We start from the raw sequence: 20,377 nt of genomic DNA, 5'->3' as shown, positions 1-20,377 counted from the left end.
TTTTCCATCTCGTTAAGGAGCATTGTCAAGAGTTTTGTCCCTGGATTGGGTTTGCATTATTATCTGTAGATTATTTTTGGGTAACGTTGATATTTTCACAATGTTAAATCTTCTTATCCACGAGCATGGCATGTTTTTCCGTTTATGGAGGTCTTGTTTGGTTTCTCACAGTAGTGTTCTGTAGCTTCATTTGTATGAGTCTTTTATGTCCACAATGAGATTTATTCCTAAGTATTTGATAGAAGATGGAAAGGTGGGGGGTGGGGAGGGAAGTACATTGACAATGGTATTTTTTCCTTATTTCTTTTTTTTTTTTGAAGTTTCCCTTCCTAGGATAGAGGGATCCAACAGGTTTGTATATCTTGCTCTTGCACCCTTTCCCAGATAAGAGTTAACAGAGTCATAGGAAAACCTAGATTTATCCTGGAACCCAACTTCCCCATCCTCAACAGTAATAAAAGTGATGAAAACATGAGAGGGATGGGAGAGACGTTATAGTCGTAGCTCAAAGCCACACAGACAAGTCAGGAGTCCTCCTCAGTGACGCAAGAATAAACGGGTGGAATCGCCACTGTGCATCCCGACCTACGCCACATTACTTACCAGGCTCTCCTCTGGCTGGCATTTAAACTCAACTGCCCAAACTTTGTGCCCAAGAATAGACCAAATTATTTCATCTGTAACTTTTTTCCCTAATTCTTTTATGAGGCTGCTGTAAGGACCAAACAGGATTAGGAACGTGGAAAAGCTTTCTAAAGACACGAAGGGCAACTAATGGTCACAGGGCTTAAACAAGGAGACTACTAGGTGGTACTTTCATATGTTCTCCCTAGATGGGAAGTCTCTCCAACAGACAATTCGTCTAGGATGTTTGAAAACAGACTGCTGAAGAGAAACGCATTCTTCTTTAAAAGTTGATAACCACAATTTAACAAATACCATTTGTACCCAAGGGTCTACCCACATTCCCTCCAGCTGCACTCGAGTTACGCATTGGTCATACTTACGCAGACCGGCCTTCAACATCTAGTTTGCCTGGATTGACCCCCTTCTTAGCAAGGATTGAAGCCACTTTGTCTCCATCTCCCCTTTCTGCCGCTTTCATCAACCGGTCGTCATATTTACTCCAGTCGGGCGCACGCTGCAAAGACAGGGGGGACACACATGGCACGCTACGTTAGCCAGGCTTCAAAAGGGGAGAAACCGCAGGACTGCACGATGCTCTTGCTCCCATTCGCATCCTGGATCCCTTCCTCCTCCTTGGGCTAATATTACTAGAATGGCAGGAGTTATGAAATCTCTCCAGAGTGTTTATAAAATGTTAAGAGAGCCATTTTTAGTTAGAAGCGTTGGTGACGTAGTGGCCTACGCATTACAACCTGGGCCGTTCAAATCCAACAGCTGCTGTCCACTTCCAATAAAGTTCCCAAGTCTTGGAAACCCACGGTGAGTCCTCCTGTCCTAGAAGGTTCATGATGAGAACCTGAGTGATCAGAAGTGACTCCACGGCACAAGTGAAAGAACGGTGTTTAATCTTAGCGCTGAGAAATGTCACTTTTCTCATGTGCTCTTTTGACACAGACTGAGAACTACGACTAATCGTTTGCACACATATTCAATACATCTCATGGCAAAGGAAGTGAGAACAGTGGTAGCAGAACTTATCCCACGCCAGGTATGAATTTCTTAAAAACCCAAGAAAACGAAAATTATCATTCCCATATAACAGATGAAAATCAGGACACTAAATGTCTTCAAGAAGTCTGAAATGTCTGAAAGAATTCTGAAGAGGCCAAGCATCATGTCTCTACTTGCCTATTTCGTACGCTTTTCATGGCCCCTGACCTATGTTCTCACACTTGCCTCTGATGCTAGAGTTCCCCAGGCCCTTTTATGCAGTAGAAATTTGTATATGTTTAAAATTGTCCTCTTTTAATTGAAAAGATGCATTGATAAAAATACAAGGGTAGGTAAAAAATATTGCTGTGACAGAAGACGATGGAAGATATGAAAATAATAATCTATAATTTATCAAGGGCTCAAAAGGGAGGGAGGGCTGGTGGGTGAGGGAGGGGGGAAATGAGGAGCTAATATCAAGAGCTCAAGTAGGAAAAAAATGCTTAGAAAATGACGATGGCAGCATATGTGCAAATGTGCTCGACACAATGGATGAACGTGTGCATTGTGATAAGAGACGTAAGAGGCCCCAATAAAAGTAATTTTAAAAATTATGCTGCAACTATAATCGATAGATTTAAGAATTTAAATGACAAGATGAAACGTTTCATCTGGACCCAAAAGCTTCAATGTTTTAAATGAGAACATCCGAATAACGATGATTTCAAATAAATATAAAGTGCGCCCTTAAAAAACATGTTGCTATAAAATCATAGACAGCTGTATGCTTCTGACGGTGGCCTTCCATCTCCCTAGCCCTTCCCTGAAGAACTCTGCACTGTCTGAGTTACAACCAGGCAAATCCTCCTCAAAGTCTGCCCTTTGGAAATGTTCTTGGAGCTTAGGGAACAAAAGAAAGGCAGAACTTTTGGGGGCTGCAGGGGTAGGGTTTCCAAGCAAAATTCTCACAGGACAGTCCTGTTACCCTTGAAGACTGAGCAGGTACCCTGTCGGGGGCGGGGGGCCAGGGGAGCAATTCCTCAGCGTAGCCTTCCTGGCCTTTTCCAGACCCATCTAGCTTCCCACTGCCTTAAAATGCTTCCCAAGAATCCCCATGGATCATCCTCTAGTCTTTGAGAACACGGATCAAGATTGGCCCCTTAGAGCACCCCCACTCGCCACCTCCCGCAAAGCCGTCTCCACACGGCTGGGAGCAGAGCTCTGGGGTTTGAATGTCACTGGTCCCGCAGACCCTGTCAGAAGTCAATGTGCAGACTGAGGTGTATTTCTGAAGGCAGCCTAACAAGAGAAAGACAGGTGCACGACCGGGAGACCGTGTCGATGGCCATGCCGTGATCACAGAGATGTGTTTAACAAACTCTGGTCGGAATAAACCTGTGTGTGTGTGTGTGTGTGTGTGTGTGTGTGTGTGTGTGTGTGTGTGTGTGAACGTGGCACATTAGTTGCAATGCTTGTTGATTTAGGGCTGTGCACTTCAAGAGGAAAACTAACTATTTTCGTCTGTGCACATAAGTCAACATGGAAAGCAATCCATTACGCCTGTACCAAACCAAACTCACTGCCATCAAGTCCGTTCCAATACGCAGTGACCATAGGGGATTAGGGCAGAAATGCCCGGGGGGGTGGGGGTGCCCACGACTGTAAACCCTGTCTTTCTCCCAAAGAGCAGCTGGGGGTTTCAAACCGCTGACCTTGCAGTAAGCCGGCCACCATGTAATCACCATGCCACCACGCCTCGTGGACTTTTCACAGCCCCCTCACATTGCTTTTGTTGAAAGGAGAAAACAAAACCCAGCAACTTTGTAATTCTAACAAAATTCCATGTGCGTGTATTTGAAAGGGAAGCTCAAAAGCAGCATTTTTCAAGTGTACATCACACATAGTTTAATGGCATCGAGGTGCTGCTTACTCTGGGAAAATATTTTCAAGGCAATGATTCTGCTCTCTTCTTAGTAAAGAGAAATATCAAAAGATAGACCTGAACATGTGCTCTCTCAACAAGAAGAGTTTTAACCTTTCAAACTATTATTAGTTTAAATAACTTAAGTAAGCTTAAATAACCTACTGCTAAATTCTGGGCTAATTCCAGTAATCTTTCTAAAACAACAACAATGAAAGGATTTACATACTTTTTACTTAGTGTATACAGCAAATCCTGCACCCAGAGATCTCTGAATGAAAAGAAAACAAATCTCTTATGTGATCATATTCCAGCTTTCTATGTGATTATTTTCTATCTGATCCTTGCCAAACAGAAGAAGTCATTGCTACCAATATTCTTGGTAAACACAAAATGTACTCATTAACAAACTAAAGCTCCATATAAAAATTAAATATGAAAAAAATTAAAATGATAACTCGTTACTGAAAGTTACTACTTTCATGGAGCTTTTCAAATACATGCACAGATTTCAGAGTTGTTGTTTCTTAGATAGTCAAATGTGAGGCTCAACTCACCTCTCCTAACTTGAAAAGTTCATGGGGCAACAATGAGTAGACAGCAGTCCCTATCTATTGGCTCCAAGTTCGGATTACATTGGAGACATTACCTTTCTTTAGCATTGGAACAAAACAAACAGCTCGGTGCCCCTACAATGGGGAGGGTGCTGGAAGTGGCTTAAACGGCATTGTGGGTTCAAATGCCTCAGGGATCAAATCATGGTCTAGCACACAATCGACTAGTTTATCTTTGTCATTAAAACAATGAACAAACTTGGGGGTGGAGGGCTTCAACTTAGCACAAAAAGTTATAAAGTTAAAAACAGTTATAAAGTCCCAAATTAAGGTTTTTCGAAAGATAATTAAGCATAATAAAAATCGCCTATGATCGCATGATCTTCTGTTCGCCACCACATACTGCTTTCAATGGGGGCGGGGGGGGGGGCACTGGCAGTTAACAGTAATACTGCCCCATTAGGAAGGTTCCATCCGGTGCTTTTTAAACCCAGAAAAGGCAGCCCCAACTCTTGTTTTCTATCACTAACTGCAGCCTGCTCAGCAAATAAGTCAGAAAGAAAACAATCCATGGAAAGCGCTCAGAGCATCAGAGTACATTTTCAAAGGGCACAGGGCGGTCCAGCTGGGATACCTACTGGGCTTTGAGCAGGAGCACAGGAGACCCAGCACTTCATCACAGATGGCTCCTTTCCCTGGCTCACAGCAAACCACTTGGCAGTGACTCGCGAAGCCCGCCCGCAGAGCAACTCCCAGGGAGTGACTCAGACCCTCTCCATCCAACTTGCCCTGCTCAGCTTGCACCGCTCAGGGCACCGCCTTCATCTCCAGCCTCCTTCTCCGCCTTCATAATGCTTGGGAATGTGCGCCGCACAGCCCCACGCCAGGTCTTGCAACTCCTGCCGGTGCTTATCCTGGAAAAGGTGTCTTGCAGGCCCGTCCCTTGAGGGGACTCCACAGACCAAAGAGTCAACACTACATCCTGCTGCCTCCGCACCGACTGCGGTGCAGAAAACCCGCCCACATCCCCCTGGGCTCCTGGGCAGCGTGCAGGCGGCCTCCCATTGGCCGGCTTCTATTTCAGATTCCAGAGGACTTGATAGCTGAGTGACAGGACGGCGCAGCTAAGAATATATTGCAAATGCCTGCTTTTCTCCTGAGTAATGAAGTTCAGGTCGGGGGGGGGGAGGGGGGAGGGAAGGGGCTCAAGCGCATTGTAAAGCGACGGATTGGGTTATTCCACAGAACGGATCTGAAGCCAGTTTCCGTTTTAGCGCCGTCGATCCTGCCGTCGGAATAGCTTTGACAGACAATGTAAAAGGCTATTTTAAGGAGACGCGTCACATTTTTAACGGTGAGGAAACACACAGAGAGTTACCCGTGCAAGTGTTCTCTGATCTGTCTCGTTCTGGGAACAGACAGGTTTCAGTTTTCAACTGCTGCCAGTCTGTCTCCTGAAATGTCCAAAAAGAAGAGCCAAGGGATTGCCAAGACAGGAAATAGACTACATCATGCTGAGACTTCTCCGCCAATGGTAAATTTAACTCAGGACTCTTCATCTCTAAGTTAAGCACCCTGTCTGATAGGACAAGTAAATATTTTCTCGGTGGAAAGTCAAGTTATCTGAATTCCATGGATAAATACGTAAATAAAGTCGCTTACTAAGTCCTAACAAAGGGGACATTGGCATTGAACCCTGAGCTGGCCAGTACATAAAACTCTCTTTGGGGACACATTCTCTGGGACAGCACACTCGGACCAACATTCTTTGGATTACTAAGGACCTTAACCAACACGGGATGCTGTTTCTCTGCCAAGTTCAGTTTACCACAATAGCATGAGGGTAACCGACACTTCCTCCAAAAAGACAGATTTGGGGATTTATTTTTCATGGGAATGTAGACCATTACAACACAAACGAGCGTTTAGAGGAAGGAGGAAACTGCTAAGCTACAGATCATGCTGCCAGTTAAAAACTCTTTTCAACTTCAGAAAGAAATCCATTTCCTGTTACTCAAATTTACAATAGCAGGTCCTACTGCTGACATTTAAATATATAAGAGTATATACATACTACAGTGTATTGTGTTTGAAACAATGATTTTCCCTCCAAAAACCACATTCAATATTACGATGGATTTATTTGGCAAGACCTACTCTCAGAAAACCACAGGGCCAATTCTACCCTGTCCATAGGGCCGCACTGACTTGGCCATGGCAGTGAGTTTGGTTTCTTTCGATAGGGCCGCTCGCTATAGGTTGGAATTGGCCCAATGGTAGTGTGCGTCTACAGGCAGTTCCCAAGGGAACAACATCGGCTTTCATGCAACTGCCAATTAGAAATCAACCCCAAAGTGAATGTTACAAGCTACACTCCAGGTCCAGATTGAGCTCAGAAATAACAGTAGCCAATCACATTGTACGCCATGAGTTTGGAGCCTGTAACAAAAACCCCAAACCCTCTGCCATGGAGCCAATGCTGACTCCTATAGAACCTATAGGATAGGGTCAAGAGACCCACCCCTGTGAGTTTCCCAAACTGTTAACTCTTTACAGGGGTAAAACGCTCTGTCTTTCTCCCGAGGAACGAATAGTTTCAAACGGAGAACCTTGCATTTAACAGCCTGACACGTAAGTACTCTATCTCCACAGAGTGGCGGAGGCTGTGGACGCTTACAGACGTAGCCTGCCTCCTCTTTCACCCTCGGAACAGATGGTGGCCTGGGCACGCCAACATCTGCATGGGTAGGTCCAAGCCTCCACGCACCACACTCCTAGGGCTCCTTGCTGTTGGTACCGAAATCCCCAATCACACTTGCTGTCATGGGGTTGATTTCAACCCAGAGACCCCACAGGACAGAGGAGAAGTGGCCCTGCACGCTTCCCAGGCTGTCCATGTTAAGGGGAACAGAAAGCCTCATTGTTCTCCCTCAGCGCAGCTGGTGGGTTCAAACTGCCAACCTTGCCGTTAGCGACCCAACTTGTAACCCATTACCCTTTTCAGGGATCCTTCTTCTGTTGATGCAATGCCCCCATACACTTAAATAATGCATGGGTTTTAAATTGCATTCCATGTTTTCATGCTTGGTAGCAGAAGTACAGTATTTAATTTGATCTTTTGTAACTAACAAGACAGTTTTGTATTTTACATATTGCTCTAGTATAAGTCCTACTAGAAGAGTGGGCAATAACTCACTTGTTGATTAAAACAAAAATTTTAACTAACTTAATGAGCAGCTCTGTGCAAAGAGATATAATCATTAAATCACTCAAAACTCACATTTGTATGTGGCAGGCCCCAGTGGGTGCTGGATATACTGGCAGACAACGAAACAGACATTTTATTCCCATAGTAATAAAATCTGTCGTTCTCTCCAACTGACCTCACAATATAATAAGGGAAGCAGGTACGTTTGTAAATAAGCATAGTATTCACAACATATTATAATAAAGCCATAATTCCTACCTATAAGATTTAGAGGTAGCTCAAAAAGGGAGAAAATTTGAGAAAGAAGATACCAAAGACATGTACTTTTCAAAACGCACTGCCATGGAGTTGATGCCATAACAACCCTCGAGGACAAGGCCGAATCACCCAGTGTGTTTCTTAGACTGTAAATCTTACAGGGACAGACCCATCAACCCTGTGGTTAACAACCCAACGCATAAGCCACCAGAGCTTCCTGATACTGTTAAAAGCTGGGCAGAAGACCGCCAGGTTTGAAACAGCATCACAAAAGAGTAACGACAAACACAGCAATTTGTAGCCCCTCCTGCTGAACAAAGTATTTTATATTCATGGCACAGCAACTAAAATCTGTGTATGAGTGACTCATAAACACATGGGCAACTCAAGCTGATCTAAGCTCCAGGGCCACGCATGCAAATGTCTCCTTAACAATTCCTCATGGGTGTCTTAAAAGTACTTCAATATCGCAAATGAAAAACATCCTCTTCCTCTTTAGGCCTCACGCAAAGAGCAAATGATACACTGGTCCATATAGTTGTGCAATACGGAAACCTAGAAATCAATCTTAGCAGCTTCCTTTCTTTGATCCCTTATTACCAAATCTATTGATTTCACCTGTTTGATACTACGCCCATCCACCCATTGGTCTCTTAGCCTGCTACTCCACTCCAGCTTACCACAGTCCTTAGCCAGAGTGCGCATATGCACGTCCACATTCACCCCGGGCCCCTCGGTTCACCACGCCATAGCTAGAGCGACAGTTTCGTCATCACCAACCCCGGCACATGCTCCGTCCCAGCTCGTTTCAAACAACGATTCTTAAACTGTTGGCCGCAACCCTTTTGGAGGTACATTGACTGTGGGGGTCATGGGAAATACGGCAACAACCAAAACTTAATTCAAAATCACACACAGAATGAATCCAAGGTGTTTCTGGCAGTGCCTGCCCGGGCTGTTGATTTTTCAGGCAAAAGGCGGTGGTCTGGGAATGGGAAGAGTGAGAAGTCCTGACTCAACAGAGGTCAGCCCTCAAGTGACGTCAACAAAAATAACAGATCAAGGAATCCCAGTCTTCCTTCCCATGAAAACTGCAATGAAAAAATGGGCGGAACATATCACAGTGTATCCTAGGGGAACGCTGACAATTAGCCAAAGGATTCAAACAACTCAGAAAACACCTGTACACAATCAACCACAGCTGATTCTCAGTGCGAACAGTGAACTCATGAAGCTTTCATTCACCCTGGTCCCACCCCACACTCTGAAGCTCAGACACAGGGAGGAAAGGTAGCTGGGAAAATTACAGCTCACATTCCCAGAACCACACCAGGTAAAGACGCAGACAGCACTGGCCAACCATGGCCATGAATTGTTTCCTCTGTCTGGTCCCTGGAAGGCCAACTCCAAAGACCTGTCTTTACATTACCTGACTCGGAGATGACCCAGTACTGAAGCTGCCTCACAGGTTACAGTCTTAGTGACTGCAACCTGAGCCAATATATGGCAGCTGGATCAAGCAATACAGTAAGTCCTGGGGTTAAGAACATCCAATTAACAGACAACTAGGTACTTTAAGAAGAGTCTGCCCAGGCCCTGGGCCTCGGCTCATACCTTCCTCAACACAATAACACTTTGTTCTAACAAACTGGCATTCTGTGATGCTCAACTCCCCTCCCTGCCACATGATGGCTGAAGATAAAATGGGTGCATAAGCAGATGTGGTGAAGAGAGAGGACGGTGCCCAGCTATTAAAAGATATAGTGTCTGGGGTCTTAAAGGCTTAAAGTCAAACAAGAGACCACCCAACAGTGAAGCAACAAGCCCACATGGAAGAAGCACACCAGCTGGTGTGATCGTGAGGTGTCATCGAGACCAGGCAACAGGCATCAGAAGATTCACAACAGACAGTAAACAAACAAACAAATGCATTGGTGAGGATGGAGATGGGTTAGAGCGAAGACCCGAAGCCCATCTGTGGACGATGGAACATCCCGCCCCCCCCCAAGAGGGGTCGCAGGGAGGGGATGAGTCCATCAGGGTGCAGTAGAGCACCCATGGATCACGCAATATACCTCTGATCCCTTGAGGCCTCCTCACCCCCCACTGTCATGGCCCCAGTACCGCTTCCCGCTCTGGACTAGACGGGAGCATGGACATAGGTATAGGCAAGAGAAAAAACTCACAACACATGGAACTCAGGAACGGGAATGGGGATAGAGGTACCAAAAGGATAAAGGGAAGGGGGGGAGAGAAGGGGCACCGATCGCAATGAATGGCACCTAACCACACACCCCCATCCAGGGGGAAGAACAACCGAAACCAGAGGGGAAGGGAGACGGCAGTCGGTGTGAGATTTGAAAATAATTAACAATCTACAATCCATCGAGGGGCCAAGAGGGAAAAAGAAAAAAGAGGAGCTGACCCCAACGGCTCAATGGAAAGTAAATGTCTAAAACAGAATGATGGAATACAAGTAGTACTAATATGGTGGATACAAGTGATATATGGATTGTAACAAGAGTTGTAAGAGCCCCCAATAAAATGATCTAAAAAAATAGTCTTCCATACAAGCCTCGTGGATTAAAAATCCGAGTTCCATATACGAGTGTGTAGTAATGAATGCACACGGCACTCTGCACAGTCAGGGGTTACTGGGTCAGAGGGAGGAGGACACCATCTGCCTTTTAAGTCAAAAGCTGCCCCATTAACCCTGCTCTGAGTGTACAGCTCTGCATGTGGCTTCCCTTTCCTCCTATTTACACTTGGAACGATGGCTCCAGAGCCCAAAGCCAGTTCACGTGCTGGAGATGCGTCAAGGACCACGAGTGACTGCGAAGTGGAAATAATACAGTAACGGGAACGAGGCGACATACCACCGGTTATCAGAAGACCGTCCGCTACCGTCAGTTAACACTGGGGACAACTTTAAAGGGTGAAGTGTGAGGAAGGGGCACGTGGAAGGCTCTGCCCCAATGACAGCTACCATTCTTGCTAAGCAATGCGGTGGTTCAAATAGATAACCTGGTCAGATGGTACTTAGGGGCTGGGTCAGTCATTTCAAAGTGAGGACACATCAAACCGTGAAGTACAGCTAGCGTTCATGGGCTTAAGTGTTGTTCTATATGCATAAATAAGTAAGGTATATACTATATATTAAGGTAAACATTTGACTATCAAATTGATAAATAAAAACGGTATGCACCTTTCCCGACATAGTTACAAATTCACCTTAAGCACAGCCTTAGGAACAGACTCGGCTTGTAGCCTAGGGACTGGCTGTAAATGAACACAACAGCTCGGAAGAAGAGGCTGGGGAATGAGGCTTCCTGAGATTTTGTCAAGCTCCAGCATATTCCTAGGGCACCAGAAGACCGCACGTGTCTTACGCGGAATGAGCAATGCAGTACGCCCTGGAGTCGAGAGCGTCCAGGTCACAGATAACTCGGACTGTGAGAGCAGGCTCGCCTCAGGAAAGACCTGCAGAGGCCCTAGCCTCCTGCCTCTGGCTGCCCATCAGGTTCTAGGCGAAGGAGAAAGGACGACTTGGCTGAGTGTGGAAAGCAAGTAAGCATACTCCCAGTTTCTATGCAGAGCTCCTTAGACAAAGAAAGACTGGGAGATATTTTTGGTTCCAGGACAGAAAACCTCTGTCCACTAAGCTATCAGAAAGACATATGTAACAAATAATACCAACTTGACGGAAATTGTTCCGAAAAGGCACTACAGAAACAACTACCATAAGCAGCAGCAACAACAACTGTTAGGAGGAATTTAATGATGGGAATTCTCACCAGACTAGTTACAGATAAGGATTAAGGAGGGGGAGGGGGGAACAGGGTCTTCTGGTCCAGCCCTCAGCAGGGCACATTTTCAGCCTGCATCTGGCTTGCCTCTGTTTGATTTCTGTCTAATCTCTGATTTCAAGACCTAGTGGATGAGAGGAATCCTTCAGAGAGAGGTATTAACTTCAGATTTGGGACTTCCCAGCACCCCAAGCACATGAGCCATGCCCTTGATGCTTTGAGGTTCCGTGAGCTGGTGCGACAAATTGCCGAACCTGGAGAGGTGAGTGGATGGACTATGGGGATGGCTGGGGGCTGATTAATCTTTAATCTCTACTTCCTTGGGGCTAGTCTTCTATGAATCTTTCTAAAAGAAATTATTTTTACAAAGGGGAAATCATATTTCTAGAATTGCCACGTTGATATTAAAAATGTCCAGTTTCCTACAAATATCTGCAAAGTGCACAGAGGAAACAAGAAAGTACAGCCCATCCATGCAAGCAAATAAGTAAAAGTGTGCCAGAGGAAGCCCATGGTGGACTTTTTTTAGATAGACATTAAGTATATTCAACGAGCCAACAGACACCATAAAGAATTGCAGCGAAGTATGTGAACGATATTTCACCAAATAAATAATATCAACAAAGGGCTGGGAATTACAAAAAAGAATCTAAAAGAAATTTTGTGGCTGAAATTTCACTAGAGGAGCCCAATGGATTTCAACAATGAACTTGAACATAGACCAATGGAGATTAGCCAATCTTTGGAAACGAAGGAAGTCTTGAAGAAATAATGGCTGGGGGAAAAATCCCAAGTTTAATAAAAGTCATAAAAGAGATCCATACTAAGACATTATCATCAAATCATTATCATCAATGTCTCTTCTAATGGAACCTGAAGTTCTCATAGGAAAGCGCACATAAAAACAACAACAAACAAAACTAGGGAAAACAAGGAAATAGGAGGAGAAAATATGACAGGAATGCTCGAAAATGACAATGATAATGAGATTTAAATGGCAGGAAAGAGCCAGAACTGTTAGCACTGACATCCTGGCACAGAGAACGGGTGGGAGGAGGCTGTGATGGCAAAGGCAGACCCACGTGGGTGGCTCACAAGGAGGAAGCGCTACTGCAGCATGAGACGAGGGGCAGGAGGTGACAAGCACCGTCAAGCCTAAAATCTGGGATTTCCCCACTTAAGTGTAACCGTTCTTCAAAAGACACTTCTTCGGGATTAAGACAACTTCATTTTCATTGGATCTTTGAGCCACTTTAGAATCAAGTCTAAAAAATAATACATCCTGACCTAGTAATAGCCTTTCACGTCCAAGAATTTATATTGAGCAATTACAGCTAGACCTGAACTTGTCTTGAAATATTTGTGAGAGTAACCAAAAACTTTTACACAACATAGCTCATCCTCCTCAGGCCTAGAAACCTAAATAGCTTCTCAATGAACTGTACTGAAAAAATACGACAAAAGAAAACTAAAAGACGAACTCACTGCGATCGAGTTGATGCTGACTCACAGTGACCCTAGAGGACAAGGTAGACCTGCCCCTGTGCATTTCCGAGGCTGGAACTGTTTACAGTAGAGAGTCCCATCTGTCACCCACAGAGCAAGCTGGAGGCTTTGCATCGCCGACCTTGAAGACTGCAGCCCAACTCCGACCCAAACAAAAACCAGCACCACAAAAAGTAAGAAGTTTGCTATCACATCATCGGGACCCTGCTCTGCAGGAAAGGGGCGTCACCTCAGCCACCAAGAGGCAATCCAAGCGGAAAATGGGCAAAGGGCACACAGCCACTCACCGATGAGGGCCCTGGAAGCAGCCCACATGACAAGATGTCATCAGAGACGCTATTCAAAACGACAGAGAAATAGCCTCCAACCCCAACAAGAATGACAACCAGTAAACAACTATAAATGCTGGCTAAGTTATTGGGGTCCCGGGCACCATAACTTGCTGGTGGGATTGTAAAAATGGTAGCTCCATTACAGAAAACAATGTGGCGCGCCTTCAAAATGCTAAAAGTACTTTACTACCCAGCAATCTTGCTCCTAGGTATACAGCCTAAGAGTGGTGACACAGCAAATCTATGCCCCCTGAGTTCATCTCTTTACTATTCACCAAAGGACACACAACTGTGATAGTTAGTAGGTTTATTGTGCCAACCTGGCCGATGAACACACGTGGGATTAATTGAAGGGCAGGTCAATTGAAGGGCAGAGAGATTAATGGCTTGGCTAGGCTCGCCGTTTTTGTCCCTTGCTCTCCGAAGGTCGGACCAGTTGCGGCTGCCTTAGCTAGTTCTTTGCCTCAGCTGGCAAGGCTCAATTCCTGCAAGACATCCCTGAGAAGCCACATGGACCTACCCTGATGCAGCCCTGGGTGCTGGAGCAGCCGTGTGGAGACCCCTGCCAGAACTGAGATGCTGACACATTCACTGACTCGGCTTTCCTCCTGCAGTCGGCGTCATTACGTGTTTTGTGAGATGGAGGAGGACTTTGTGGATTGGTGTCGGACATATAGGCTAATGTAGGACTTATGGGCTTGCTTGGGCGCGGTTAAGATCTTTAATGTGCAATTACCCTTTATATAAAACACTCTCATAAAATATGAGTGTTTGTCAATTTTGTTTCTCTAATCGACCCAGACTAACTCCATAACCTACATGTTCATTAATGAATGAATGGACAAACTAGTGCATACATATGATGTCATAGTGTGTGACTACAAAGACTACTGAGTAGTTCACACAGTATCGTTTAACATGGATGAATCTACATGAGTTCCATTATGCCGAGTGTGAAATAAGTCAATCACACACAAAAATTATACAGCCTCAAAAAAAAATTATACAGTCTCACTGTTCTAAAAAGGTCAAGAGTACATAGACACACTGAAAGCAAAGTATTTGTATGGTTACTAGGAAGGAGAGAAGAGGGGACTCACTTACTCGATCGTCCACTCTTGTTACTTACTGGGAAAGACGAGAGCAGATGCAGCTGAAGTCACCATAATATCATCAGGTCAATCAAGACACTAAGAGGAATATGAAAATAAGGGCCAAGTACAGCAAAGGCTTTAAAATCCAAAACCAAATTCACTGACGTGAAATCCACTCCCATTCACAGCAACCGTACAGGCCAGAGTAGAAATGCCCCGCGGGGTTCTGAGACGGTAACTTGATGGGAATAGGAAGCCTCATCTTTCTGCATCAATAGTGAACACAGCCAAAAGCTTTACATGGTAACATAGGTGGATATAATTGCATATATGTGTATAGAAAGGCATGCATTATCTATAGGCAAACGATATACATTTTTATGTACTGCATATAAATCGCCATATAAAACAAACCACACAGAGGCAGTTATGCAGGCTTCCCAGGCATATCCAAAAAAAAAAAACGCTCGGTATTGTTTGGTTTACAGGTTCAAGGGTCTTGGGACTATAGCCTCGGGGGACAACACAGTCAGTGGGCATAACAAAGATCATGCTTGACATCCGTATTTGGGGAGTAGCATGTGGAGGCTTCCAAGCTTGTAAATGGTCCTCTAAGACACAAAGATTGGTCTCTACTCAAATGGAGCAAAAGAGGACCATGGAAATCAAGGGACCAAAGAAGACCCAATCCCAGTAAACCACCACCTTTTCACACCTGACACCAGATGTTAGTCAGCCACTCTAACCTGGGATGCAATAGAAGCTCCTGTGTGAAAAAAAATCATACCCCTTTAAGAAGTCAGACCAGTCGGCCCCAAAGAGACTAGAGAACACCATTGCTGCCCTTTGAACAGGAAATTGAAACTAATTCTGTAAGTCTCCCTGCGGCCAAAGAACATGGTTCTCCCTCCAACAATGCATTCTGGGAAACCACACTGTCAGCAGAAGCGCTGACAGACAGGTGAGAAGGCAAAGAGGGGAGGGGACACTAGATCAGAGGGACAAAAGGAACAGAAGAGAAAGCATGAATGGTAACCACGGGCACGGGGCGGTCTGTATGAGAATTGTTAAAGGGGAACCTAATTTGCCGGGCAAACTTTCTCCTGAAAAACAATAAATCATTATTGCTTTTAAAAGAACACTGAGGCAACCATATGTCTTCTCCAACAGGGAAAAACAATTTCCTAAATAAAGACTAAACGGCATAAAGGTGGAAGTAAATTCCCCGAACGACCTAATGGAACCCAGCTACACAGAGTAACGTACCAGTGACCAACACTACCCGTCGCTAACCCCAGGGCGGCTCTGCCACAATTCGGAATTCAGCAAAGGGTAGAAAGCAAAGCGAGGCGACACAATTAAAAGCCGCGCTACAGTGGTGAGAGTTAAAAACGCCCATGTACACACACTCCATTTAGGCGAAAGGTGGGTGATTTCTCCTCATGTGACAGCCAGCAAGGCTGGATACCGGAGAAGGAGACGGCAAAGCATGGAGACCCACTGAAGGTCCCGCCTCGCTCGGTGACCACGGCATGCTTCCCTTTGCTCAGTGATGCCCGCCCAGCCTCCTGTCACAGCCAACGGCTTGACATGAGTGTAGGTCCTTAAGTCTCAATAGGAAAAAAAGAGGAAAGGGAAAATTATATCAATTATTTTTTAAAAATCACAGGTCTAATCTTGCTTTACTAGATTTCCTCTCTAAAAATGTCATGTACAGAAAGACAATAATATAAATATAGATGACGATGACAGAGGGGGAAATTTTAACTTATTTTAGGGCTTGAGGTGACTATGGAAAGGAAAATAAAAAGAAATGTTTAAAAATTGTGAAAAAAAATCCTCAGAAATCACTGCTTTGCCACGATCGCCTACCACCCAGTTTGGTTCTACACTAGCCTGTGGGATAGCTCCCCTTCCCTGATGCAGGTCTGTCGCTACATTAGAACTGCCTACACCTTGGCACGCTGGCCTGGCACCGTGGCTGCAAGAAGGGCTCAAACACAGCGCGGGCTGTGCGCTGGCACAGGGCCGGGCAGGGCTTCCTCCTGTTCACACGGGCCTGAGTCAGCGTGGCCTGACAGCATCTACTACCACAGGCACTAAAGGGCAGGTGCAGAATGGGGACCCAGTGGCTGAGACTTGCTGAGGGTGGGGCTCACCTGAGGCTGCCCTTTCCCCCTAGGTGTCTAGTACGATGGGCCCCTTTGATGAACTGGTGAAACTCTCATATGTGCTTGGCATGGTGACTAGGCATTGGGCTGCTGACTGCAAGGTCAGCACTTCAAGACCACCAGCCCGCTCCTTGGAGAAAGACGGGGCTTTCTACTCCAGTAAAGACGGTCTTGGAAACACACAGGGGCAGTTCCCCCCTGTCCCCTAGGGTCGCTCTGAGTCAGCACGGACGCCACGACAGTGAGTTTGGTGGTTGGCTCGTCTGCTTTCAGGTCCCCCAAATTTGCCATCCTTTCTGGACTATGCATCTTAGTGGGAAGAAACTCTTCTTTGAAGTTGGTTCTTATGCTTCGAAGTTCCAGATGACGGATGACACCAGTTCATTTCAAACAGAAGTTTTAAACTGTTCCTGAGAGGCCCTGGGGTCTGGCGGGGGTTGGGGGGGTCCAAATGCTACATTGGACGCGCAGGCTGGCTGGTCTTACTGACCGCGGCTGCCAGTTGAGGAGAACTGTACCCCTAAAAGTGTTTAGTGGTTTTCAAGCAGGAGGACAATGCCCCGCATTGCTCTGGGGGAGTGAGGAGGTGGAGAATGTGGAACGGACCCTTTTCTCTGGCCCCTGCTAAATGCCACTGGCTTTGTAAGACTGAGGATGAGCCCAGGAAGGATGGACTAAACAGAGACACTTATTTATCTCCCCAAAATAATCAATTAAAAAATAAAAATGCAGATGGAAAATGGCTCTCTCCTCAGTCACTTGGCAATATTATACTTTCACTTTGTCTCAAGAGGCAATAAGCTCCACAGTAAACAAATACATCGAAAGTAAACAGAGTAAACAGCACACAGTCTACCACACAGAGCTCGCTGGCTATTAGAAGGTTTGAATTAATGCTGCCCCACAACATGCATTGTGGTTATTTCATTCCAGCAACTTCAGAGAAAATGGACACAAATCAGAGTTCTCTGCAAGCCAGACATGCTATGAGTGAAACTTTAAAATATAAAAGTGAAAACTGAGGGGAGTTTATTAACATTTCTCCTACCCCCACCGCCCTGGAAAATATAAAGAGCAGTATAAAAAAATAAAGGAAAATAGCGCCGGGCACTGTCCAACACAATATAAATGAATTGCCTTTCCTTTCATTTTTAAAATACTTGTACACAAGTGCCTAACTCTTCCCACACAGCTATTTTAACACGGCATTTCCTTCCAATGTTTCCTATATTTGAAATGCTGTTGTGTGCTGTTAAGTCCGTTTTACAGAGGGGTCTGCCCATCTGCAGGTCCAGCCGCCGAGAGCGCTCCGGGATGCGTGTGAATTACCAGCCTGTCAATTAGCAGCAAGTTCTTACCCGCTGAACCACCAGCTCCGTGCTCAGTGCCATCCAGCCGATTCTGACGGCCTCGGGCCTACGGGACAGAGGAGAACCGTCGCAGCGGGTTTCTGAGACAGTGACTCTTCACGGGAACACACCCTCCTCTGTGCACCCTGGAGCGGCTGGTGGTTTCAAGCTTACGACCTTGCCGTTAACAGCCCAAGGTGTAACCACTTGCCACCAGGGCTTCTTATTAAGAATTACTATTCCTATCCACGTAGCTAGTCAAGGTAACTGATCATGAATGGTTTCTCTCATGATATTTAGGTCTATAATAGAAACCAAACCCACTGAGATATGTATGGATTCACAGCAACCAAATGTAGGGTTTCTCAGGCTGTAAATCTTTCTGAGAGCAATGGCCTCCCCCTTCTCTGGCAGAGTGGTTGATGGGTTTGCCCTGCCCTCTTTGAGGTTAACAAGGCCCTCAGAGCTGCTGAGTACTTAAAATTAGAATTCAGCTTCAAAACTGTTCAAGAAATCTCTAAGTGCTTAGTGCACATGATTGTTAGAGATGAACCTTTCCAGTAAAAACACACTGTTATTTCTACTTTCCAAGTGGGCCCTAGAGACACTAGGTTATCTCCTGGTGGTAGAGATAAATCCATCGTATTGCCAGGCCTCCCATGAAGACATGGCGTTTAACTGCTGCCCTTTGGTATGAGCCAGACTTGTGTTCTGACAAAAAGGAATGTGACAGAGCTGTGACCTTGAATGACTTTTGAGCCTAGAAAGATCTTGCAGCTTCTCACTCTCTGGGATGCTGTCATTGCAATGGGAACAAACTCACTTCCCTCCTTGAGTGAGATGAGAGATCATTAGAGAGGTAGAGCCCAGTCACCTGTCATGCCAGGTAGCACCAACCAGCAGACAGTTCAGGGAGGCCATCTTAGAGCATCCAGCCCTAGTCGATGCTGCGTGGGTAAGCCCAGACCAGCCCGGCAGCCGTCATGTAGCACAGCCTAGTCCAAATTGCTGAGCCACAGGCTCATGAGCAAACACATGTAAAAACGGCTGGTCTAAGTCACTACATATAAATCCAGGATGATCTGGTTCCAGAGACTAGACTATTCACTAATTAAAGCTGCAACTTACTCTGTGCTTGAGAAACAAATAAGAGTCTAATTCAACTTTATAGGGATTATTTGAGTGGACCAAATAAAGAGGAATAACATTACATTTTTATTATTTAAAAAGAGATGGGTTAGGTAAAGAAATAGATCTTTTGTCCTATTAAAAAGAAGGAAAATAGATATGCACATAAAAACCAACACAGGTAACCCCCAATTTATGATAGTTTCTGTTCTAACAATTCCCTAAGTCAGTGAGTTGAATACAGTTTCTTCTTTTTTGATTTTCATTGTTGTAGACTTTTGTTATCAGAATATTTATAAACCCAGTCTGTATTTGTCTTTGGGGGGGTGGCATAATAATTATAACGTCAGCAAATTATGTGCTACAACACGGTCTGTAGTACCTGTTACCAACAAGATGCACAGAAGTAGAAACACACACAGTCTCTTTAAGTCGGGGACCACTAGTAAATATAGTAATATTTCATTGCCAAAATCTTATTAAAAAGTATTTTCACTTTCCCCCAACTATTCAAGTCTTCACTTAAAACCTAACAATGTTAACATGTATTTGATTCATAAGAGTGGCATTTAGCAGATCGTCTCAAAGTCATATGAATAGCTGTGTGGTAAATAAATAATTATAAAGTAGTCTTTTTTTAAAATCATTTTATTGGGAGCTCTTACAACAATCCGCAGTTCATTTAGATCAAGCATATTTGTACAATTGCTGCCACCATCAGTTTCAACACATTTTTTCTTGAAATCTTTTATATGAGCTCCCCTTTATCCCCTCCCTCCCCCACCCTATCCCCCCAGGAACCCTTATTTTATAGATATTTGCTGTATCTTACACTAGCTAATGTATCCATTCACTTAAAGCCTGTTATTTGTTCCCCCCGAGTGGGGTTATACAGTTATCATTGCTATGGGTTCCCCTCTCTCCCCTCCCCTTCCTGCACCTTCAGGGCACCATTACTCCCCTTACTGTTTCTGAAGGGTTATCTGTCTTGGATTTAATGCATCGAATGAGCTTAATTATACACATGAACCTATGCATGTCTAACAAGATTAATGAGGTAAAACTAAGACCATAATAGCAAGGGGAGGAAATATTAAAGAACTAGAGGATAATTATGTGTTTTATCAGGGCTATACTGCACCCTGGATATATCATCCCTTCCGTGTGGCCCTTCTGTGAGGGTCTGACCAGTTATCTTATGGACAGGTTTTGGATTTCCACTCTGTCTACGTTCTTTCACATCAATTTGACTGCTTGTCTTTAACTTTGGATACCTATTCCCATGGACATCTCATGATCACACAGGCTGGTGTGCTTTTCCCATGTGGGCTTTGTTGCCTCCCTTTGTTTAACCTCAAACCTTTAAGAACCCAGACACCATATCTTTTAGTAGCTGGGCACCATCGTCTTTCTTCACCACATTTTCTTATGCA

At 44.9% G+C, this 20,377-nt stretch overlaps 1 protein-coding gene across 1 annotated transcript in view; it reads right to left on the bottom strand.

Moving 5' to 3' along the window:
- UACA (uveal autoantigen with coiled-coil domains and ankyrin repeats) overlaps positions 1 to 20,377 on the bottom strand; it is a 101,392-nt gene that overhangs the window by 48,738 nt on the left and 32,277 nt on the right. The window contains exon 2 of the mRNA XM_075535987.1: positions 1,008 to 1,141. Coding sequence (XP_075392102.1) covers positions 1,008 to 1,141 — 134 coding nt within the window. The remainder of the gene's footprint in view (positions 1 to 1,007; positions 1,142 to 20,377) is intronic.

Source organism: Tenrec ecaudatus, chromosome 17, assembly GCF_050624435.1.
Source record: "Tenrec ecaudatus isolate mTenEca1 chromosome 17, mTenEca1.hap1, whole genome shotgun sequence".
NCBI lineage: Eukaryota > Metazoa > Chordata > Mammalia > Afrosoricida > Tenrecidae > Tenrec > Tenrec ecaudatus.
The sequence above is the reverse complement of the archived record's forward strand: the minus strand, read 5'-3'. Positions and strand labels throughout refer to the sequence as shown.